We start from the raw sequence: 24,409 nt of genomic DNA, 5'->3' as shown, positions 1-24,409 counted from the left end.
GGGTTTAGGTCTGAACCGTTCCTTTGGGGGACTTCTCCTTGTTATCCTGGCTGGTGGGCAGGCAGACCACCCTGACCCTGAGACCTCCAAGAGGTGGGGTGATTCTGTGCAATCCTGGGCACACCTGGACCGGGGATCCCAGACTGAACAGGTCTTGGACCTCTGGCGACCACCCTTCAACTGACTGGTTCTGGGTCCCTGGACCTTCAGGGGAAGGGGGTCTCCAGGCTTGTTGGTTCTGACCCAGGCCCGAATTCTTGGGCAGATCAGCCAAGCTCCTGAACCATGGGCTGACTGATCCCCTGTGTCTGACTCCCTAGGACCCCCTGGGCCTCCCTCTAGCCTGCAGATCCAGCAGGAGGTCTGCAACAGCAGCTGCTCAGTCAGTCAGTCATATTTACTGAGCACTTACTAAGAGCAGAGCATTGTACTAAGTGCTTGGGAGAGTGCAGTGGATTCTCTGTACAGTGGATATTCCCTGTCCACAATGAGCTTACCATCTAGAGGGGGAGACAGACATTAATATAAAGAAATAAAAGAGAGATATAGATATAAGTGCTGTGGGACTGGGAGGGGGGATGAATAAAGGGAGTAAGCCAGGTGATGAATAAGGGGTCGGCATGGAGGGTTCTGAACTTATCATCTGGGCATTCCCCTCCGCTTCTTTGAGGCTAAGAATGTCTAAGTCCTAACAGACTTGGGGGGCAGGTGGGATGTGGGTGGGAGCGAGGCCGAGGTAGAGGTCCATACAGGCGGTCCTGCTTGTGTCCCCTCCCTTCCACCCACCCACCCACTCATTCCCTCACTCACCGAGCGCTGGGGTCTGGGTTCCACATTCTGAGAAGCAGCATGGCCTAGAGGAAAGGGCCCGGGGCCTGGGAGATAGAGGACCTGTGTTCTAATCCCGGCTCTGTCCCTTCCCTGCTGTGAGACCATGGGCAATTCACTTAACTTCTCTGTGCCTCAGTTGCCTCATCTTTAAAATGGGAATTAAGACTGTGAGTTCCATGTGGGACAGGGACCGTGTCCAACCTGACTAGCTTGCATTTACCCCAGTGCTTAGAACAGTGTTGGACACATTGTTGTTGCCTTATGTTGCCGAGTCATCTCCGACCCATAGTGACACCTTGGATACATCTCTCCCAGAATGCCCCACTTCCATCTGCAATCGTTCTGGTAGTGTATAGTAAGCACTTAACAGATACCATCATTATTATTATAAAATGGGGATAAAATATGTTTTTCCTCCCTCGCAGACCATGTCTGCGAGGCCCACATGGTCCAGGAACTATGTCTGATCTGATTGCCCAGTGTTTAGCTTAATGCTTGCCATGTAGATATGTTAATGGGTCTACCCCAGGGCTTTGCACAGTGTTTGCCAATAAAGTAAGGGCAATATAAATACTATTATTATCATTATTGTTATCATTATTATTATTGTTAGGGTCCGGACACAGGGAAGGTTAGGTTCTGAAATCTGAGGTTCTGGGCCTCAAGTTCTCTGGTCCAGCTGTTTCTTTTAAGCCGCTTAGAATGTTAAAAGCCAAATGGCCAGATGGGGACTCAGGAAGATTGGAAAGGGGGAGCGGGAGGAGGTGAGGAGCTGGGAGTAGGTTTTTGGGGTGGCCAGGATCTCCAGGAGCAGCTGGGCCGCTCCCATGAGTGGGGGGTCATGGAGGCTCGCTCTTCTCAGTGGGGCTGGATGAGAAGCTGCAGCCTCTCTCCTGCCTCTGGTCCCGCGCTGGCCACCGGACCCTGAGGGGGACAGCAACAGCTGCCCCAGCTTTGCATCCTGGCTCTGCTGGCTCCAACCCTCCTATGTCCCTCTGGCCTGGGCCCTGGGTGGGAGGTAGGCTGGGCAGCTGCAATGAAGGAGGTGGGGGGCTAGCTGAGCTGGAGGAGGGAGGTACCGGCCTGGGAGGCTGAGGGATGTGGAGATCAACAGTCACTCATCTTCCATTTGTCTGCAGTGTGACTCTGGGCAAGTGACTTGACTTCTCTGGACCTCAGTTCCTTCATTTGTAAAATGGGGATCAAGACTGTGAGCCCCATGTGTGATATGGACTGTGCCAGACCACATTTGCTTGTATCCACCCCAGCGCTTAATACAGCGCCTGGCACATCGTAAGCGCCTAACAAATACCACGATTATTATTATTTTGCTTGTGTGAGTTTGGGCAAGTCACTTCACTTTTCTGGGTCTCAGTTACCTCATCTATAAATGGGGATGAAGACTGTGAGCCCCATATGGGACATGGACCGTGTCCAACCTGATTAGCTTGTATTCAATCGTATTTATTGAGTGCTTAGTGTGTGCAGAGCACTGTACTAAGCCCTTGGGAAGTACAATTCAGCAACAAATAGAGACAATCCCTGCCCATTCCCCAGCACTTAGTACAGTGCCTGGCATATAGTAAGCGCTTAAATACCATAAGAAAGTACCACTGATTGATTGATGCCCCCACAGAATAGGTGCTCAGTAAGTACCACCGATTGATCAGCGGGTGGGCGTCCGCCTGTCCTCTCACTCAGGTCCTGTCCCTGGGGGCCGACGTCCTGCCCGAGTACAAACTGCAGGCCCCCCGCATCCACCGCTGGACCATCCTGCACTACAGCCCCTTCAAGGCCGTGTGGGATTGGCTCATCCTGCTGCTGGTCATCTACACGGCCGTCTTCACGCCCTACTCAGCCGCCTTCCTGCTGAAAGAGAGCGAGGAGGGGGTGTCCCCACCCCCCGACTGCGGCTACGCCTGCCAGCCCCTGACCGTGGTGGACCTGATCGTGGACATCATGTTCATCGTGGACATCCTCATCAACTTCCGCACCACCTACGTCAACGCCAACGAGGAGGTGGTCAGCCACCCTGGCCGCATCGCCGTCCACTACTTCAAGGGCTGGTTCCTCATCGACATGGTGGCCGCCATCCCCTTCGACCTGCTCATCTTTGGCTCCGGCTCTGAGGAGGTGAGAAAGGGGAAGGAGGAGGAGGTGAGGGAGAGAGGGGTGGGAGGGGCAGAGAGAGAAGAGAAGAGGGGTGAGTGGATGGGGAGGGGCCTGGGAAAAGAGGGGCAGGGTGGACAAGATCAGAAGTGTTGACTACGGAGCAGAGAAGGTTCCCAGTCCCGGGCCCTGATCGGTCAACACTCTGCCCCCTCCCTCGCAAATGAAACTAATCCGCCTCCCTCCGGCCTACTCCCCATCTCTGGTCCCCCCCGGGCCTGGCAGTTGATCGGGCTGCTGAAGACGGCGCGGCTCCTGCGGCTAGTGCGGGTGGCCCGGAAGCTGGACCGCTACTCCGAGTACGGGGCGGCCGTGCTCTTCCTGCTCATGTGCACTTTCGCGCTGATCGCCCACTGGCTGGCCTGCATCTGGTACGCCATCGGCAACATGGAGCAGCCGCTGATGGACTCGCGCATCGGTTGGCTTCACAACCTGGGCGAGCAGATCGGCAAACCCTACAACGGCACCAGCGCCGGCCCCTCCATCAAGGACAAGTATGTCACCGCCCTCTACTTCACCTTCAGCAGCCTGACCAGCGTCGGCTTCGGCAATGTGTCCCCCAACACCAACTCCGAGAAGATCTTCTCCATCTGCGTCATGCTCATTGGCTGTGAGTGATGATAATGATGATGATATTTGTTAAGCGCTTACTATGTGCCAAGCACTGTTCTAAGCGCTGGGGTAGAAATGAGGTAATCAAGTTGTTCCCACAGTCTTCATCCCCATTTTGCAGATGAGGCAACCGAGGCGCAGAGAAGTGAAGTGACTTGCCCAAAGTCACACGGCTCATAAGTGGCAGAGCTGGGATTAGAACCCACATCCCCTGACTCCCAAGACTGGGCTCTTTCCACTAAGCCACGCTGCTTCTCTAGTGCCCGCGGGGGGATTCATTCATTCATTCAATCGTATTTATTGAGTGCTTACTGTGTGCAGAGCACTGTACTAAGCGCTTGGAAGTACAAGTTGGCAACATATAGGGACGGTCCCTATCCAACAATGGGCTCACAGTCCCTCCCCACTCCACGGCCGACGAGGGCGGGATGCTGGCGGATCGACTGATCGATCGGTGGTATTTATTGAACACTTCCTGGGTGCAGAGCACCGGCCTGAGTGCTCTAGACTGTAAGCTCATTGTGGGCAGGGAATGTGTTTATTAGTGGGTTGTACTCTCCCAAGAGCTTAGTACAGTGCTCTGCACACAGCGCTCAATGAATACGATTGAATGAATGAATGAGAGTCCAATACAACAGAGTTGGTAGACACATCCCCTGTCCACAAGGAACTGACACTCTAGAGGGGGAGGGAAATATTAATCAATCGATCAATGGCATTTATTGGCTTACTATGTGTGGAGCACTGTTCTAAGTGCTTGAGAGAGTACAATACAATAGAATTAGCAGACACAATCCCTGCCCAAAGTGAGCTTACAGTCTATAGAGGAAGACGGGCACTGTCTCCGTGGATCGATCCATGGTATTTATTAAGCACTGACTGGGTGCGGAGCATTGTCTCGATCTATTGACTGATCGTATTTGAGTGCTTACTGGGTGTGGAGCATTCAATCAATCAATGGTATTGATTGCCTACTGGATGTAGAGCACTGAATCAATCAATCAATAGTACTTACTGAGTGCTTCCTGGGTGCAGAGCATCAGACTAAGTGAATAAAGCTCATTCTTCATTCACCCCTCTCTCAGCCCTTAAACATTTACATCCATAGCCGTAATTTATTTACTTCAATTAACGTCTCCTTACCCCTCCAGACTGAAAGCTTGTTGTGGGCAGGGAACATGTCTATCAACTCTGTAAAATCGTACTCTCCCGAGTGCTTAAGACAGTGCTCTGTGCACAGGAAGTGCTCAACAGATCTGAATGACTGGAGGGTGCAATAGAACAGTTGGTAATAATAATAATGATAATGATGGCATTTATTAAGTGCTAAGTGCAAAGCACTATTCTAAGCGCTGGGGAGGTTACATGGTGATCAGGTTGTCCCACGGGGGGCTCACAATATTAATCCCCATTTTCCAGATGAGGTAACTGAGGCCCAGAGAAGTTAAGTGACTTGCCCGAAGTCCCACAGCTGACAATTGGTGGAGTTGGGAGTTGAACCCGTGACCTCTGACTCCAAAGCCTGGGCTTTTTCCACTGAGCCACACTGTTTCTCTAATGTCTATCAACTCTGTAAAATTGTAGTCTCCCAAGCGCTTAAGACAGTGCTCTGTACACAGGACAGATTTGAATGACTGGAGGGTACAACAGAACAGTTGGTAGGTGCATTCCCTGCCCACAAGGACCTTCTAGGCCAGAGGGGGAGATGGGGACGATGGAATCAGATGTCGTGGGTAGTCAATCAATCAATCGTATTTATTGAGTGCTTACTTTGTGCAGAGCACTGTACTAAGCGCTTGGGAAGTACAAGTTGGCAACATATAGAGACAGTCCCTACCCAACAGTGGGCTCACAGTCTAAAAGGGGAACAGAGGCTGGGAGGACCAGCTTCATTCCGGTTGGAGTCACCCCCTCCAAGCTCCGCCACCTGCCTTTCCCGCCCCATCCTCACAGCCCTGATGTACGCCAGCATCTTCGGGAACGTGTCGGCCATCATCCAGCGCCTGTACTCGGGCACAGCCCGCTACCACACGCAGATGCTGCGCGTGCGAGAGTTCATCCGTTTCCACCAGATCCCCAACCCCCTGCGGCAGCGGCTCGAGGAGTACTTCCAGCACGCCTGGTCCTACACCAACGGCATCGACATGAACGCCGTGAGGAAGGGGCGGCCGCGGGGGTGGGCCGGGAAGGCCCCGATGGGAGGGGGGGACCTGGGAGGGAATGGGCCTGGGAGTTGAAAGGACCTGGGTTCTAATCCCAGCTCCATCACCTGCCTGCTGTGTGGCCCGGGGCAAGTCACTTACTTCTCTGGGCCTCAGTTACCTCATCCGTAAAATGGGGATTAAGACTGTGAGTCCCATGTCCCATTGCAGCAGCGTGGCTCAGTGGAAAGAGCCCGGGCTTTGGAGTCAGAGGTCACGGGTTCAAATCCCGACTCCGCCAATTGTCAGCTGTGGGACTTTGGGCAAGTCACTTAACTTCTCTGGGCCTCAGTTACCTCAACTGTAAAATGGGGATGAAGACTGTGAGCCCCCCGTGGGACAACCTGATCACCTTGCAAGCTCCCCAGTGCTTAGAACAGTGCTTTGCACATAGTAAGCGCTTCATAAATGCCATCATTATTATTATTATGTGGGACCTGGGCTCTAGCCAACCTGATTAACTTGTATCTATCCCCGCGCTTAGAACGGTACCAGGGGCACTGACAGAGGGACATGAGGCAGAGGGCATCAGGGAGGTCAAAGGTCAGGGTGGGGATGCCGAGCCCAGACCGTCCTTCCCTCCCCCCCTCCAGGTGCTGAAGGGGTTCCCCGAGTGCCTGCAGGCTGACATCTGCCTGCACCTCAACCGCTCACTGCTGCAGCACTGCAAACCCTTCCGCGGGGCCACCAAGGGCTGCCTGCGGGCGCTGGCCATGAAGTTCAAGACCACCCACGCGCCCCCCGGGGACACCCTGGTCCATGCCGGGGACCTGCTCACCGCCCTCTACTTCATCTCCCGCGGCTCCATCGAGATCCTGCGCGGGGATGTGGTGGTCGCCATACTGGGTATGGGGTCGGGGGACTGCGGCCTCACTGCACGGGGTTGAAGGAGGACTAGGTCGGCCTGTCAGTCGATCGTATTTGTTGAGCGCTTACTGCGTGCAGAGCACCATACTAAGCACCTAGGAGAGGGCAAAAGAACAATAAACAGAGATATTCCCAGCCACAACAAACTAGTGGGGGACACGGAAGAAGCAGCCTCGAGGGGAAACAGGGGGAGCAGCGCAGGGCTTCCTTCCCCTAACTCTGGGCCTGCCAATCAATTGCATTTATTGAGCACTTACTGTGTGCAGAGCACTGTAATAAGCACTTGGGAGAGTACAATAGAAGCAGCGTGGCTCAGTGGAAAGAGCCCAGGCTTTGGAGTCAGAGGTTATGGGTTCAAATCCCGGCTCTGCCAATTAGCTGTGTGACTTTGGGCAAGTCACTTAGCTTCTCTGGGCCGCAGTTACCTCATCTGTAAAATGGGGATGAAGACTGTGAGCCCCCCATGGGACAAGCTGATCACCTTGTAACCTCCCCAGTGCTTAGAACAGTGCTTTTCACATAGTAAGCGCTTAATAAATGCTATTATTATTATTATTATTATTACAATAGAGAGGAGTTGGTAGATAAGTTCCCTGCCCACAAGGAGCTTACTGTCTAGAGGGGGAGACAGACATGAATAAAAATCAATAAATTACAGGTATGGACATAAGTGCTGTAGGGCTGAGGGAAGGGCGATTAGGAGTGCAAATCCAAGTGCAAGGGTGATGCAGAAGGGAGAGAGAGTAGGGGAAATGAGGGCTTAGCACAGGGGGGCCTTTTGGAGGAGATGTGAATTCATTCATTCATTCATTTGTATTTATTGAGTGCTTACTGTGTGCAGAGCATGGTAGAAGCAGCATAGCCTAGTGGATACAGCATGGAACTGGGACTCCAAAAGTTCTGGGTTCTAGTCTAATATCCTCCATTTGTCTGCTATGTGACCCTGGGCCAGTCAGTTCACTTCTCTGTGCCTCAGTTACTGCATCTGTAAAATGGGGATTAAGACTGTGTGCCCCATGTGGGACAGGGACTGTGTCCAACCTGATTTGCTTGTGTCCACCCCAGCGCTTACTACAGTGCCTGGCATATAGTAAGCGTTTAACAAACATCACAGAGAAGCAGCGTGGCTCAGTGGAAAGAGCACGGGCTTTGGAGTCAGAGGTCATGGGTTCAAATCCCGGCTCCGCCAACTGTCAGCTGGGTGACTTTGGGCAAGTCACTTCACTTCTCTGGGCCTCAGTTCCCTCAACTGTAAAATGGGGATGAAGACTGTGAGCCCCCCGTGGGACAACCTGATCACCTTGTAACCTCCCCAGCGCTTAGAACAGTGCTTTGCACATAGTAAGCGCTTAATAAATGCCATCAAAAAAAAAAATCACAGTTATTATTATCATTATTACTAACCGCTTGGGAGAGGACAATACAAAAGACGCAGTCCCTGTCCAGAATGAGCTTAAATAAGGCTGCAGCTCCTGCAGCAGGGGCCTTGCCAGACAGAACGAGGGCACAGGGAGGCGACTGATGTGGCATGCCCGATCGGTATTTGGGAGCCGGGGATGTGGGCATCAGAACTGGCCACCACTTAGTGCTTGGCACATGTGAGGCCATTATTGGGTAGGGACCGTCTCTATCTGTTTAAGACTTGTACTTCCCAAGGGCTTAGTACAGTGCTCTGCACACAGTAAGAGCTCAATAAATACGATTGAATGAATGAACATAGTAAGCGCTTAACAAATACCATCATTATTATTCCTGATCCCACCCGGGCTGGTCCAGGACCGGGAAGGGCTGAGGGGGACTGGCCGCCGTTTGCCTCCTGGTGGCCCCCGGGCAATGGCTAGCGCAGCCTGGGCTTCCAGGGCTTAGAACTGGGTACAATAATGATAATAATGATGATATTTATTGATAATAATAATAATAATGATGATGATGGTATTTGTTAAGTGCTTACTATGTGCCAAGCACTGTTATAAGTGCTGGGTAAGATATAAGATCACCTTGTAACCTCCCCAGCGCTTAGAACAGTGCTTGGCACATAGTAAGCGCTTAATAAATGTCATTATTATTATTATTATTATTATTATAAGGTAATTAGGTTGTCCCACATAGGGCTCACAGTCTTAATGCCCATTTTCCAGATGAGGTAACTGAGGCACAGAAAAGTTAAGTGACTTGCCCAAGGTCACACAGCTGACAAGTGGTGGAGCCGGGATGAGAACCCATGACCTCTGACTCCCAAGCCTGGGCTTTTTTCACTGAGCCCCGCTGCTTCTCTGTTAAGTGCTTACTCTGTGCCAAGCACTGTTCATTATTATTATTATATTATGTTATTATTATTATTACTCTTACTACTACACTGTTGAGCGCTTATGGTGTGTCAAGCACTGCTCTAAGCGCTGGGGAGGATACAAGTTAAATCAGGTCGGACCCAGTACCTGTCCCACATGGGGCTCCCAGGGTAAGGGAAGAGGAAGAACAGGTTTTGAATCCCCATTTTACAGTTGAGGAGACTGAGGCACAGAGAAGTGAAGTGATTTGGCCAAGGTCACACAGCAGGCAAGTGACCGAGCCGGGATTAGAATGCAGGTCCTTCTGACTCTCAGGCCCGGGCCCTATCCATTAGGCTTCACCGTTTCCAGCCAGGGAGGGGGAGGAGCCATGGGAAGGAAAGTTGGGGAGGGAGATGCCATGGGAAAGAAGGATGGGGGAGGGGGAGGAGAGTCCTCAGGCTTCCCGCTGATGTGAGCCGCTCCACCTCCCGCCCCCTGCGACCCCCGGCCGGCCCCCAGGGAAGAACGACATCTTTGGGGAGCCCCTGAACCTGTACGCGCGGCCGGGCAAGTCCAACGGGGATGTGAGGGCGCTGACCTACTGTGACCTGCACAAGATCCAGCGCGACGACCTGCTGGAGGTGCTGGACATGTACCCGGAGTTCTCCGACCACTTCTGGTCCAGCCTGGAGATCACCTTCAACCTGCGCGACGTGAGTCCTCGTTCCTGTCCGCATGAGGATCCCCTCCCTCCCAACCCCCCAATCTCTCAGTCTGCACCCCTGCCCTGAGGAGGTTCTGGGGCTTGGGAGGAGGGGAAAGGGTGGGGGCGGACAAGGGGGCAATGTGGTTTAGCGGATACAGCACAGGCCTGGGAGCCAAAAGGTCATGGTTTCTAATACAGGCTCCACCACATGTCTGCTGGGTGACCTTGGGTAAGTCACCTCACTTCTCTGGGCCCCATTACCTCATCTGTGGCTCAGTGGAAAGAGCGCAGGTTTGGGAGTCAGAGATCAGGGGTTCTAATCCCGGCTCTGCCACTTGTCAGCTGGGTGACTTTGGGCAAGTCACTTCACTTCTCTGTGCCTCAGTTATCTCATCTGTAAAATGGGGATGAAGACTGTGAGCCCCACGTGGGACAACCTGATTACCTTGTATCCCCCCCAGCGCTTAGAACAGTACTTGGCACATAGTAAGCGCTTAACAAGTACCATAATTATTACTATTATTATTGTTGAGGGGGCGGGGCCGGACAAGAGGGCGGAGAAACGGACAGGGGGGCAGGGGTCGGATAATCCCACCTCTGCCACTTAATAATAATTGTGGTATTTGTTAAGCACTTACTATGTGCTAGGCACTGTACTAAGCGCTGGGGTGGGTATAATCAGGTTGTCCCACGTGGGGCTTACACTATTTATCCCCATTTTACAGATGAGGGAACTGAGGCACAGAGAAGTTAAGTGACTTGCCCGAGGTCACACAGCAGACAAGTGGCAGAGAAGGGATTAGAATCCACACCCTCTGACTCCCAAGCCCATGCTCTTTCCACTAAGCCATGCTGCTTTTGTGTGACCTTGGGCAAGTCCCTTCACTTCTCTGGCCCTCAGTTACCTCATCTGGAAAACGGGGAATTGCGATTGTGTCCAACCTACCCCAGCGCTTAGTACAGTGCCTGGCACCTAGTAAGCGCTTAACAAATCCCATTATTATTGAGGGAACGGGGCCTGATGGGGGTGTCCGTGTTCCAGACCAACATGATCCCCGGCTCCCCCAGCAGCGCCGAGCTGGACACCGGCTTCAACCGTCTGCGTAGGCGCAAACTGTCCTTCCGCCGCCGCACGGACAGGGGTGAGCGGGGGCCGGCCAGGGAGTGGACCCTGGGAGGGCGGGAGGGCCGGCTGCTAAGGTGGACCAGTAAGCTCCCTATGCCCAGAGAACCTGCCTATCAATTCTGTTGCCACTCTCCCAAGCGCTTGGCTCAATGCTTTGCACACAGTCAGCGCCCAGTCAATCCATGGCATTTATTGAGCGCTTACTGTGTGCAGAGCAGGCCTGGAACTCCCTCCCTCCTCATGTCTTCCTCCCTTCAAGGCCCTGCTGAGAGCTCACCTCCTCCAGGAGGCCTTCCCAGACTGAGCCCCTTCCTTCCTCTCCCCCTAGTCCCCCTCTCCATCCCCCCATCTTACCTCCTTCCCTTCCCCACAGCACCTGTATATATGTATATGTTTGTACACATTTTTTTTACTCTATTTTATTTTTTTTGTACATATCTATTCTATTTATTTTATTTTGTTAGTATGTTTGGTTTTGTTCTCTGTCTCCCCCTTTTAGACTGTTGCGTAGGGACTGTCTCTATATGTTGCCAATTTGTACTTCCCAAGCGCTTAGTACAGTGCTCTGCACATAGCGCTCAATAAATACGATTGATGATGATGATGATGATGTCCGACAATGATTCTCCCCCTCTTCAAAGCCTTAACGATCTCGTCCAAGAGGTCTTCCCTGACTAAGCCCTCCTTTCCTCTTCTCCCGCTCCGTTCTGCATCTCTTGACTTGCTCCCTTTATCCATCGCCCCCTCCCAGCCCCACAGCACAGATCTGTAATTTATTTATATTAACTTCTGTCTCCCCCGCTAGACCGTAAGCTCGTTGTGGGCAGGGAATGTTTCGGTTTTATTGTTATACTGCGCTTTCCCAAGGGCTCTGCACATAGTAAGCGCTCAATAAATACGATTGAATGAACAACGAAATTGGGTTCCCTTCCCATAACAAACTTAGTCCAGCCTTACCGTGCAGTGGTGTGCAGTCTACACCACTGATTGTGACTGAAAGCTGGCTGTGGGCAGGGAGTGTGTTTGAATCATTCTGTTGTACGTTCTCTAATGCGTTGTGCAGTGCTCTGCACACAGTAAGTGCTCATTAAATACGACAAAGAATGAACTGTGAGAGCAGCTGGTTCCTGCAGAGTGATGGCTGGGGAGGAGAGAGAGTGGGTCCGGGCCCAGCTCTTTCCGGAGCCCCTGACCCCCTTCATCATCCCCTCTCTTGGTAGATTCCCTCACTCAACTTCTCCATCCCCACCCCCTTTTCTGTTCACCCAGACACGGATCCCCCAGGGGAGGTGTCGTCCACGGGCCCCGGTGGCCGCGCTGCTAATGGGGGGCCCTGGGGGGAGAGCCCCTCCAGCGGCCCATCCAGCCCCGTGAGCAGCGACGAGGATGAAGAAAGGGGTCCAGGCTCCAGTCCTCTGCGCCTGGTACCCTTCCCCTCCCCCCGCCCCCCGGGAGGCCTGCTGAGCCGAGAACCCGTCACGGACGATGGCGAGAAGGGCAGTGACACCTGTAACCCCCTGTCAGGTAAGAGGAATTCGGCTTTGGCCCAGCGCTCACCATGTGCTTAACGCTGGGGCAGGTATAAGATTATGGGGTCAGATAATAATAATAATAATGGTATTCGTTAAGCGCTCTGCACTGTTCTAAGCGCTGGGGAGGTTACAAGGTGATCAGGTTGTCCCATGGGAGGCTCACAGTTTTAATCCCCATTTTGCAGATGAGGCAACTGAGGCACAGAGAAGTGAAGTGACTTGCCCAAAGTCACACAGCTGACAGTTGGCAGAGCCGGGATTTGAACCCATGACCTCTGACTCCGAAGCCCGTGCTCTTTCCACTGAGCCATGCTGCTTCTCCGATGGAGGCCCTGTTCCACTTGAGGCTCATAGTCTTTAATCCCCATTTTACGGGTTGGGGGGGGGAGCAGAAGGGGGTGGGGAGGGGTCCAGTTTTGCCCAGAACCCAGCAGCCCCCCAACTCCCAGGCTCGGCCTTGCCCTTCTCACCCTCCCGGCCTCTCGCCCCATCTCTGGCTCCAGGTGCCTTCTCCGGAGTGACCAACATCTTCAGCTTCTGGGGGGAAAGCCGGGGTCGCCAGTACCAGGAGCTGCCCCGCTGCCCGGCCCCGACTCCGGCCCCCACCCCCGGACTCCTGAACATCCCACTGCCCAGCCCGACCCGCCGGCCCCGCAGCGAGATCGAGGGCCGCCTGGACACCCTTCAGAGGCAGCTCAACAGGTGAGCAAGGGAGAGCAGGGGGCTGGGATGGTGGGAGCGGGAGAGGGCCAGGGTTAGGCCAGGCTTAGCCAGGGAGGGGGCTGTCTCGTCTGCCTGGCCCTGGCTGAGGGCAACGTCCTCCAGCCACATCCCCCGTGGTTCCGGAGAGGCTGGCTGGGCCCTCCTTCCCCGCTGGCCCCAGCTGGCCTTGGCAGCCCTTGGCCAGCCCTGGCTGCCCGCCCCCCTGGCTCTCGACAGGCTGGAGACGCGGCTGAGCACGGACATGGCAGCCATCCTGCAGCTGCTGCACCGACAGATGAGCCTGGTCCCCCCGGCCTACAGCTCCGTGACGCCCCCGGCGCCCGGACCCCCCGCAGCCTCGCCCCCCGACCCCACTCTCCCCCTGGACTCGCTCTCTCAGGTCGGTCACTGGGGAGGAGGGTCCGGGCCTGGCCCGCCCCTCCCTTCCCACCCCAGGCCCCACCCCAGGCTCAGGAGGGAGGCACACAATCCCAGCTCCTCCAGTTGTCTGCTGTGTGACCTTGGGCAAGTCACCTCACTTCTCTGGGCCTCAGTTACCTCATGATGATGGCATTTATTAAGCACTTACTATGTGCAAAGCACTGTTCTAAGCGCTGGGGAGGTTACAAGGTGATCAGGTTGTCCCACGTGGGGCTCAAAGTCTTAATCCCCATTTTACAGATGAGGTAACTGAGGCACAGAGAAGTTAAGTGACTTGCCCAAAGTCACACAACTGACAACTGGCAGAGCTGGGATGTGAACCCATGACCTCTGACTCCAAAGCCCGGGTTGTTTCCACTGAGCCACCTCATCTGTAAAATAGGGATTGAGACTGTGAGCCCCACATAGGACAGGGACTGGGTTCAACCCGATTTGCTCGTATCCACCGCAGCAGTTAGTACAGTGCCTGGCACATAATAAGCACTGAACATAGACTGGGATTGTCACTGTTGCTGTAGTATACTTTCCCAAGTGCTTAGTACAGTGCTCTGCATACAGTAAGTGCTTAATAAATACAATTGAATGAATACCACAATTATTATTATTATACACACACTCACACACTCTCTCAATCGGACACTGCACTCCCACATATTCAATCGTATTTGTTGAGTGCCTACTGCGTGCAGAGCACTGTACAAAGGGCCTGGGAGAGTACAATCCAACAGTAAACAGGCACGTTCCCCGCCCAGAAAGAGCTTACAGCCTACGGTCTAGACATAGACAATGCCTGTGTCCGTCGCCTGTCCCCTGACCCCCCTCCCCTGACCCGACTCTCCCCTCCCCCCGCAGGTTTCCCAGTTCCTGGGGTGCGAGGAGCTCCCCGCTGGGACCCCGGAGCCCCCCCAGGACGGCCCCGCCCGACGCCTCTCCCTGCCTGGCCAGCTGGGGATCCTGACCTCGCAGCCCCTGTACAGACATGGCTCCGACCCGGGCAGTTAGTGGAAAGGCGGCGGTGGCGTGGAAAAACGGCTCGGCGAGGCCTGCCTGCCCCTCGGGGGTCCAGGGCCCACCCTGTGGGGGGGTAGAGGGAGAAGGAAGCGGTGGTTCCGGCCCCCTGCCCCTCGGCTCGCTCCCTTCCTCGCTGGACCCCCGGGGTGGGTGCAGGGGGCTGGAGGACCTGCTGGTGGTGGTGATGATGCGGGGAGGGGGATGGCATCGGGTCTGGGGATTCCCCCCCCCCTCCCCCCCGGCTGCCCTGGGGGCATTAGCTGGCCTAAATGCCCGGGAAGGGCCCCGGCCCAGGGGTCCGAGGGACCTCAAGGACTTGAAGACTATTCTGCTATTTACTGCTCTTATCGTTAAGGATAATAATTAAGGATCATTATGAATAATTAATGAAGATGCCGATGAATATGAATAATAAATAATTATCCTGAAGAGAGTCCCCCGGAAACCTCAAGAGATAAGGCCGTGATCTCCTAGTGTTCCCGGGCAAACCCTGCGTGCGTGTGTTTGTGTATGTATGTGTATGCAGTATGTATGTGTATACAGTCTGTGTGTGTAAGGGTTTTGGGGTGCGCCTGGGAGAATCACAGGTGGGGGCGGGTGGGTTTCCTCCATTTGCCTTCCGAGGGCGGAGGGGGCGAGTCCTGTGGGCATATGTTTGACAGATACACATCGCAGGACAAGGTTACTGCCTTCAAGAAGAGGAGGATTCTCAAGAAGGCAGAGGTGGACGGTGGGGAGTAGGGGAAGGTGGGGCCATAGCCAGCTTCCGACCAGGTAGCCACAATGGCTTGGTCTGCCACGACATGGGTGTCAGAAGGGGCAGTGCCAGTTTGGCATGTCATCCATGGATGACCGGGGTGAGGGGAAGAGAGGATTGCAGCAGGCCGGGAGGATGGGAAGGGAATTTCCTGGATTTCCAGGGATGAGGGTAAATCAGATAGACGCCCCCAGCGTCCTCTCGCAAAGAGGCAGCCCAAAGGCAGTCCTTGGTCACCTTTCACCTCTCTGCCCTCCTCATCTCTGCAGATTTCACTTTCCAAACCCAGGCCCCTCACCGTCCTCCTTCAACCCTCACCATCTCCGAGTCCCGTTCCCACCAGGGGACAATTCCACAGTCCCCTCCCCACCCTGGGCTCCCCCTCTATTTGGGGCTGACTTCTTCTGGCCTGGGCTTCCAGGCCAGAACCCCTGCAGACCTCCAGCCGAGTCCGAAGGATCTGCTGTTTGGTCATCTCACCCCCCGCGCTCAGTACAGTGCTCTCCACCCAGTAAGCGCTCAATAAATCCGATCGATTGATCGATGGACCGCTTCCAACAGCAGCCTGAAGAGCTTGAGGTCTGGTCCTCACTGGCTAGCGACTACTGTGCTTTGGCTACCAGATCGTTGATCTCCAGGGTTCTTTGGCTTCCCAAACGTGTCTCCTAAACGGGGATTTTTCCTGAACGTGCACACTAGCGAGGAGTAAGCATTCAGAGACACGTTCTGGCCATCAGGGGATGCCGGGCAGTTGCTCTCCCACGCGTTTCGACCGCGATCACGTACTTGAGAGCAGCCGGGCCCGCGAAGGTAGTCACATGCTTGAGAAGCAGTGTGGCCTCTTGGTTAGAGCCCGGGCCTGGGAATCAGAAGAACCAGGACTCTAATCCTGGTTTCGCCACTCGTCTGCTGTTGGACGCTGGGCAAGTCATTTCACTTCTCTGTGCCTCAGTTACCCCCTCTATAAAATGGGGATTATGACTGTGAGCCCCATGAGGAACAGGGACTAGATCCAACCTGATTAGCTTCTATCTACCCAGTGCTTGGCACATAGTTAGCACTTAACAAATACCATCATTATTATTACTTAGTACAGCGTCTTGTACACAGTCAGTGCATAAACACCACAAAAAAAAAAAGGCGAGGAAAGGGCTGGGACATCATATTTTCTTCCCTGTCCACACCCAGGCCGTCTCCAAGCCCAACCCTAGTGCTTGAGAGTCAGAGAGGTGGTCCAGTCGCCACCCAGACCCCCGGCTGCAGGCCAAAGGGGAAACACCACCCCAAGTCATTTAAGCACTTAGTACAATGTTGCACTTAATACGATTAAATAAATGAATGAATGGTAGTCTCCCTAGTGTACATAACCCCATCAGCAGAGTTTCCCATGGCCCTCTGGAGCACGCCTCAGTGCTTCTCTTGGACAGGGATCGCTTACTATATCCCAGCCTACACATTTCACTCCTCTAATGCCAGTCTACACGCTGTATTTCTCTCTCGTCTATCTCTCCACCGACCACTCACCCACATCCTGCCTCTGACCTGGAACGCCCTTCCTCTTCATATTCAACAGACAATCACCCTCTCCCCCACTCAAAGCCTTATTAAAAGCACACCTCCTCCAAGAGTCCTTCCCAGACTAAACCCTCATTTCTTCTTCTCCCACTCCCTTCTGGATCACCCTTGTACTTAGATTTGCACCCTTGCTTCACCCCTCCTTCAGCTCCTTAGCACTTATGTATCTATCCATAATTTTTTTTGTAATAGTGTATGTCTCCCTTCTAGATTTGTAAACTCATACTGTATTCTTCCAAGCACTGAGTATAGTGCCCCTAACTTCACTCCCTCAACAGGCCAAAAGGAAACCCCAACTGAATTATTGCAGGGCCTCAAACCACTCCACTCGCCTCTACTGCTCATTGCTTTTCTTCCAATAATCACCCCAAAACAGGCGGTGCTGCCGTATCTGGCTCTTAAAAGGGGGAGGTGGGATGCTGACCTTTAAATAACAGGAAATGGGGCAGCTGGAGGTCCTTTAAAATCTCGGGAGCCCAGCAGCTGGGAAGGGGGTAATTAACACAAATAGGGGCTAATCACCGGTGCTAATCACCACCCCTTCCCTGGGGACGGGGAGTGAATTCATTGAGCACTGTACTAAGCACTTGGGAGAGTACAATAAAACCACAAACAGATTCATTCACTGCCCACAACGAATCTTGTTGATTTCTTGGTTGGGCGATGTCTTTGAAGGGGGGAAAACTGTGTTCGATACTTAGGAGACAGCCAAGGGATTAGGTAGAGAGCCAAAAGTCTCCATGGAGTAGAGGGGATTCTTGAATGCATGCTCTGGATGTGTTTCCTTGTGGGGTGTCACTTTTAATGATAATAATAATAATGTTGGTATTTGTTAAGCCCTTACTACATTCCAAGCATTGTTCTAAGCACTGGGGTAGATACAAGGTAATCAGGTTGTCCCACGTGGGGCTCACAGTCTTAATCCCCATTTTACAGATGAGGTAACAGGCACAGAGGAGTTAAGTGACTTGCCTAGGGTCACACAGCTGACAAGTGGCGGAGCTGGGATTAGAACCCATGACCTCTGACTCCCAAGCCCGTGATCTTTCCACTAAGCCACGCTGCTTCTGGAGGGAGGGGCTCCTCCTCTCCTCCCCCACCCCTTCTCAGCCACCTTTGCTTTAGGAAGAGGAAGCCACAGGGCACAGCCTTGACAGATAGTGAGGTGGATTAGAGGCGATTTAGGAAACACCAGTGGGTCATGGTGGTCCCTTTTCTGAGGCCACCCACACCTCCCCTACACCTCCACCACCCCTCTGACTGGTGGTGTTGCAATGACATTTTGTAGGGTCTCTTGAGGGTGCCCCCCCCCACCAAACCTCCAGATCAAACTTGAGTTATTATGGCCCTGCCCTAGACTAGCTCTTGGGGGGCATGAGAGACTGATAAAAAGGCAGGAGAGAAGAGGACAGTGCTGAGACTCCTAATAATTGTTACTATAATGGTACTTGTTAAGTGCTTACTATGTGCCAAGGACTATTCTAAGTACTGGGGTAGATACAAGGTAATCAGGTTGGACACAGTCCCTGTCCCACTTGAGGCTCACAGTCTTATATCCCCATGTTACAGATGAGGTAACTGAGGCACGGAGAAGCGAAGGGACTTGCCCAAGGCTTCACAGCAGACAAGTAGTAATAAAACAATAATAATATTAATGGTATTTGCTAAGCAACTACTATGTGCCAGGCACTGTGCTAAACACTGGGGTGGATACAAGCAAGTTGAGTTGGGTTGGACACAGTCCCTGTTCCACATGGGGCTCACAATCTTACTCCCTGTTTTACAGATGAGGGAACTGAGGCACAGAGAAGTGAAGTGACTTGCCCGAGGTCACACAGCAGACAAGTGGCAGAGCCAGGATTAGAACCCAGGACCTTCTGACTCCCAGTCCCTACTAGATCCACTAGGCCATGTGGCTTCTCCACTTCTTTCTGCAGTCACCCTGATTTGCTCCCTTCATTCACCACCCCCAGCCCACTCAGCCCCAGAGTACTTATGTCCATATCTGTAATTCATTTATTTATATTAATGTCTGTCTCCCCCCTAAACTGTAAACTCGTTGTGGGCAGGGAACGTGTCTGATATATTGTACTCTCCCAAGTGCTTAGCACAGTGCTTTGCATAGAGTAAATCATCCCAGTTGAACTAGGCTATAAGGGGGACATCAGTGGCGTAGAGAGCAGTTTGGAGCATTGCATGTGTGCTAAGGTTGACGGGTGTCCAGTCTGGGCCCAGCTCCTTCAGGTAGGAGGGTCCGGGAAGGGGGGCCCACGGTATACTCAATGATTTTGGGCCCCGAAGAAGATGGCGACTGGAGGCTTCCTGGTTCGGGGACAGTCTGTCCCCATCCAGAAAGTTCATCCCTCATACTTCCTGGGCAGCCGTGTCTCGATGAGGAACACCAGGTTCTCAGCCATCATGGGCTCACTGGCCTGCTTCGGTGCCAGCTCCTTCTTGGCTCACTGGAAGTTGCGCACGTCCACCTTCTTGGCAGAGTTCTGGTCTGCGAACACCGTGGCTATGCTTCGCAGCTGCTTGGCATCTTCAAACCCCTCCACCAAGACAACCAGCAATAATAAATAATTTATCGATATTAATGTCTGTTTCCCCCTCTAGACTGTAAGTTGGCTGTGGGCAGGGAATATGTCTGTTTATTGTTGAAATGTACTCTCCCAAGAACTTAATACAGTGCTCTGCACATAGTAAGTGCTCAATAAATATCGTTGACTGACTGACTGACTGAACATTGCTGCCGGCATTGGCCACCCTTGCCCAGTGCCATGTTTTTTTTTCCCATCCTGTGGTTCTGTGCTTTGTGGAGAGAGAAAATAGAGGCCGTCGTTGAATCCCACCCCCAAATATGGAGGGCCTGGAGAGATTCTTAGTTGCCCTTAGGGAGCAGAGTTCTGACCTGTCAAGGTCTTGGGAAACAGTGGGGCCTAGTGGAAAGAGCCCGGGGAGTCAGAGGACTTGGGTTCTAATCCCAGCCCTTTCATTTGTCCACTGGGTAGCCATGGGCAAGTCACTTAACTTCTCGGGGCCTCAATTCCTCAACTGTAAAATGGGGATTCAAAACCTGTTCTCCCTCCTACGGACAGGGAACATGTCTGGTAATTAATAATAATGGTGGTTTTTGTTAAGCGCTTACTATGTGCCAAGCACTGGGGTAGATATCAGGTAATTAGGTTGTCCCACGTGGGGCTCACCGTCTTAATCCCCATTATAAAGACAAGGTAACTGATGCACAGGGAAATTAAGTGACTTGCCCAAAATCACACAGCTGACAATTGGAGGAGGCGGGATTAGAACCCATGATCTCTGACTCCCTATGTTGTAGTCTCCCAAGCATTTAGTACAGTGCTCTGCACCCAGCAAGTGCTCAATCATACCATTGATTGATTAATTACTTAGACTGTGAGCCCCATGTGGGACAGGAACTCTGTCCAAGTGTTTAGTACAGCGAGCACTTAATAAATACGATTGAAGGAATGAATGATTAATTCGTATCTCCCCCAATACTTAAAACAGGGCTTGACACTTAAGTGCTTAATAAATGCCATAAGAATGATGATGTTGAAGATGATAATAATAGAGAAGATGATTCTGCTCATTGTGCCTCCCTTGGTTAGCACTTACCACCCTCTTAATCATCCACCCTTCTCCCGCTATTATCCTTCTGCCAGATAGAAATCATTAAATAGTCTTGTAGTTCAGATTGTATTTTCTCTGACTTGATTGTTGTGCTGCGTGAGATGGATCCAGTGCTAAGGTTATTCAGTAATTTTTTTTTCTCAAATTTTGTCCCACTTTCTCTATACCTTTCCTGGGTCTATCCACATCGACGATGTCTGGTTTGACTCGATGATCCTTAGCTGTCAAGCACGCAGGGCACGTAACAATGTGCCACACAGATCTATTAACGAACGAAGGCTTTTTGGCAGGGATAAAAAGTAGCTTACACCTACCATCTACCTCCACAACTTTGGGGCCAAGTTTTGATCTGGGGAGGGGATTAAATTAAGCCAAGGTGACTTGTCCTTTTCATAAGGCCTTATAAGTTATTTTAAGGTACCTGATTCTCTTCTAGATTTTTTCGCAAGTCGTTGTGGGGATGATTTCTTTTTCCAGTCTGACATGTCCAGAGTCATCCATTTCCCCTTTCGCTGGGGGCGTTCCTCTGGGCCTTTGTGGATTCTTCAAAGTCAGAAGTAGAGGACTTTTGTGTTGCTTCCCTAAATAGACCTAAATAGGGCCTGAAAAACAGTGTGTTGAATTTAAATAATTCTTCAGCAGGCTTTTCTCTACCCTGAATCTGTTTCCCATTCTCAAACCTCTTGACACTATCCATTTTCTATTCCTTCCTAGCTTTGGGGAAAAGAATGAGGTGAAAAATGAGAAGCAGCATGGCCCAGTGGAAAGAAGACAGGACTGGGAGTTGGAGGACCCGTGTTATAATCCCGGATCTGTCTTGTGCCAGCTGGGTGACCTTGGGCAAGTCATTTTACTTCTCTATGCCTCAGTTCCTTCAGCTAAGAGATGGGGATTCAGTATCTGTTCTCCCTCTTACATAGACTGTGAGCTCTATGTGGGACCCGATTACCTTACATCTACCCCAGCACTTAGTACAGTGCTTGGCACATAGTAAGTGCCTAACAAATACCGTTATTATACTTTTATTTCATTACAAATACCAATAATAATTACAATACATCCTCTATTTTAGTGGTCATTTATTTTCAGTTTTCTCCCACTATATGAGGACAGAGTGGGGGTGGTAGAAGCAATATTGTTGCTCTCTCTTGGTCCTCAGCTATTTAAATAATACTTTTCTGCTTTCCTTGAACTTTTTGGCAAGTTGCAAAGTTTTTGCTTGGAGTTTACCAAGATCTTACCCCTTCGCTATTACCTTTGCACGGCATCACCTCTAGACTGTTAGCTAGACTGTCAGACGGTTCCTTGACTGGATCGAGGTCCGCAAACAGCAAACGTGTCAGTACAGCAGGGGCAGTCTTTGGCGGGAAGATTATGTATGCTTTGAAGGTCAACTGTCAGGTCTGCATCAGACGTTTCACCACACCCGCATAGGTAAAATTCACCATCTGCAAGAGAGAAGTTAACGAGGGTCACAAACTGTCTAAAGCCCTGGTTGTCCTATATGAGATAGACAAATAGACACGGTGCCTCCCTCCAGGTACGTATGGTCTAGAACCCTGACACTGGCTAAATATTTGGTTGAACACTCGAGCCAATGTCACATCTGGATACCCAGGTGGGACCACAGAGATGAAATACAGTTGAATGTTAATGAACCGGACTTCATGGGACCAGGGTTTGTTCCGGTAATCAAACGTTCGGGAAACTGAACACTGGTCTGGGGCTGGAGGGAGGGGAATTTTTTCCCATCTCAATCCATGGTTTCCTGACTCTTCCCAACTGACCCTTCTCTGTCTATACCAGATTTGCTGCCCTCCCTCTGACTGAACCTACGGAATCAGAAGAAGCAAAAATGAATGGATTCAGGATTTAGATTTGACCTGGACCCCTGGGCCTATGGCCTAAATAATAATAGTGATAGTAATAATTATTATTATAATACATTATAATTAAGCACTTAATACAGGGCTCTGCACCCAGTAAGTGCTCAATAAATATGATTGATTGATTGACTAATAAAGTATGGTACTTATGAAGTGCTCACTCTGTACCAAGCACTTGGTTAGATACAAGACAATCAGGTCAGCACATTCCTTGTCCCACTTGAGGCTTACAGTTTAAGGGGAAGGGAGAGCAGTTATTGAATCATGGCATAGTGGATAGAGAACAGGCCCGGGAGTCAGAAGGTCATGGGTTCTAATCCCGGCTCCGCCACTTACTTGTCTGCCGTGGAGCCTTGGGCCAATCACTGTACTTCTCTGTGCCCCGGTTACCTCATCTGTAAAATGTGGATTAAGACTGTGAGCCCCAAATGGGTCTGACTTCCCATTCTAGACTGTGAGCCCATTGTTGGGTAGGGACCATCTCAATATGTTGCCAACTTGTACTTCCCAAGCGCTTAGTACAGTGCTCTGCACACAGTAAGTGCTCAAAAAATACGATTGAATGAATGAATGAATGAATGACAGGGGACTGTGTTCAACCCAATTTGCTTGTATCCACCCCAGCGCTCAGTACAGTGCCTGGCACAGTATGCACTTAACAAATACCACAATTATTTGTCAGATGAGGAAACTGAGGCACAGAGAAGTTAAGTGACTTACCCAAGTTCATACAGCCTACAACTAGTGGTGGGGGCTGCCCCTAAGCCACACCAGAGAAGCAGCATGGCTTAGTGGTTAGAGCACTGTGCTAAGCAATGGGGTGGATACAAGCAAGTTGGGTCGGACACAGTCCCTGTTCCACATGGGGCTCACAGTCTTACTCCCCATTTTATAGATAAGGGAAATGAGGCACAGAGAAGTGAAGTGACTTGCCCAAGGTCACACAGCAGACAAATGGCAGAGCCAAGAACCCATGACCTTCTGACTCCCAGGCATGTGCTCTGTCCACTAAACCATGCTGCTTCTCCTGATCTTCCTCCATCCCTCTTCCCCTCGGCCCATCTGTGCCTCTGTACCCAGGAGGCGGCATCAATTCCCTTCCCCCTCTAGAATGTAAGGTCGTTGTGGGCAGGGAATGTGTTTATTTATTACTCTATAATACTTTCTCAAGCTCTCAGTACAGTGCTCGATAAATACAATTGAATGTATGATTGAATGACCCTTTCCACTGGTCACCCAAGTATCCCTAGGGCCGCTCAGGGAGAGATTTTAATGAAGAGCAGATAGACGTTTTCATGAGTGCCCACTTTAGCTGCTCTAAAGTGCTCCCTCTCGCCTACCCCTGTCCCCTGAGAGATAACCAACACTGCCAGATGCCACCGAAGACTTTATTGAGACCCTTCTGGATTGTGGATTAAGAAGCCACTGTGTGATGACTAACAAAGTGTTTAAAAGGAATGGGGCATAGGTGTTTGTTTTATGGGACTTGTTAAGTGCTAACTAGGTGTCAAACATTGTTTTAAGCACTGGGGTAGGTACGAGTCAATTAGGTGGGACACAATCCCTGTGACGCAGGGGGATCACAGTCTTAAATTGGAAGGAAACTAGTTATTGAATCCCCATTTTACAGTTGAGGAAACTGAGGCACAGAGAAGTTAAGTGGGAAGCAGCATGGCTTAGTGGATAGAGCATGGGCCCGGCAGTCAGAAGGACCTGGGTTCTAATCCTAGCTCTGCCACATATCTGCTGGGTGACCTTGGGCAAGTCACTTAACTTCTCTAGGTCTCAGTTACCTCATCTGCAAAATGGGGTTTAAGGCCGTGAGCCCCATGTGGGACAGGGACTATGTCCAACCAGATTAACTTAAATGTACCCAAGATTAGAACAGTGCGTGGCACACAGTAAGTGCTTAACAAGTGCCGTAATTAGTATTCTTGCCCAAGGTCACACAGTAAGAATAGGAAGAGCATTTGGCAGAGTGCGATTAGAACCCGGGTCCTCAGACTCCCAAGCCCAGGCTCTTTCCACTAGGCCACGCCACTTCTCCAGGTGGAGAAGCTGGGCCGAGACCA

The 24,409-nt window shown here is 51.7% G+C and overlaps 1 protein-coding gene across 3 annotated transcripts in view; it reads left to right on the top strand.

The window, feature by feature from the left end:
• KCNH2 (potassium voltage-gated channel subfamily H member 2) overlaps positions 1–14,921 on the top strand; it is a 43,260-nt gene extending 28,339 nt beyond the window's left edge. For all 3 annotated transcript variants that reach the window (XM_038755850.1, XM_038755849.1, XM_038755851.1), the window contains 10 exons: positions 2,533–2,964; positions 3,226–3,610; positions 5,566–5,765; positions 6,407–6,659; positions 9,470–9,663; positions 10,699–10,798; positions 12,052–12,306; positions 12,818–13,016; positions 13,254–13,416; positions 14,310–14,921. In XM_038755850.1, coding sequence (XP_038611778.1) covers positions 2,533–2,964; positions 3,226–3,610; positions 5,566–5,765; positions 6,407–6,659; positions 9,470–9,663; positions 10,699–10,798; positions 12,052–12,306; positions 12,818–13,016; positions 13,254–13,416; positions 14,310–14,459 — 2,331 coding nt within the window. In that variant the 3' untranslated portion in view covers positions 14,460–14,921. The remainder of the gene's footprint in view (positions 1–2,532; positions 2,965–3,225; positions 3,611–5,565; positions 5,766–6,406; positions 6,660–9,469; positions 9,664–10,698; positions 10,799–12,051; positions 12,307–12,817; positions 13,017–13,253; positions 13,417–14,309) is intronic.
• Positions 14,922–24,409: the final 9,488 nt, after the last annotated feature.

This window comes from Tachyglossus aculeatus, chromosome 13 (assembly GCF_015852505.1).
Source record: "Tachyglossus aculeatus isolate mTacAcu1 chromosome 13, mTacAcu1.pri, whole genome shotgun sequence".
Classification (NCBI taxonomy): domain Eukaryota; kingdom Metazoa; phylum Chordata; class Mammalia; order Monotremata; family Tachyglossidae; genus Tachyglossus; species Tachyglossus aculeatus.
This window is presented reverse-complemented; position numbering and strand designations above follow the sequence as displayed.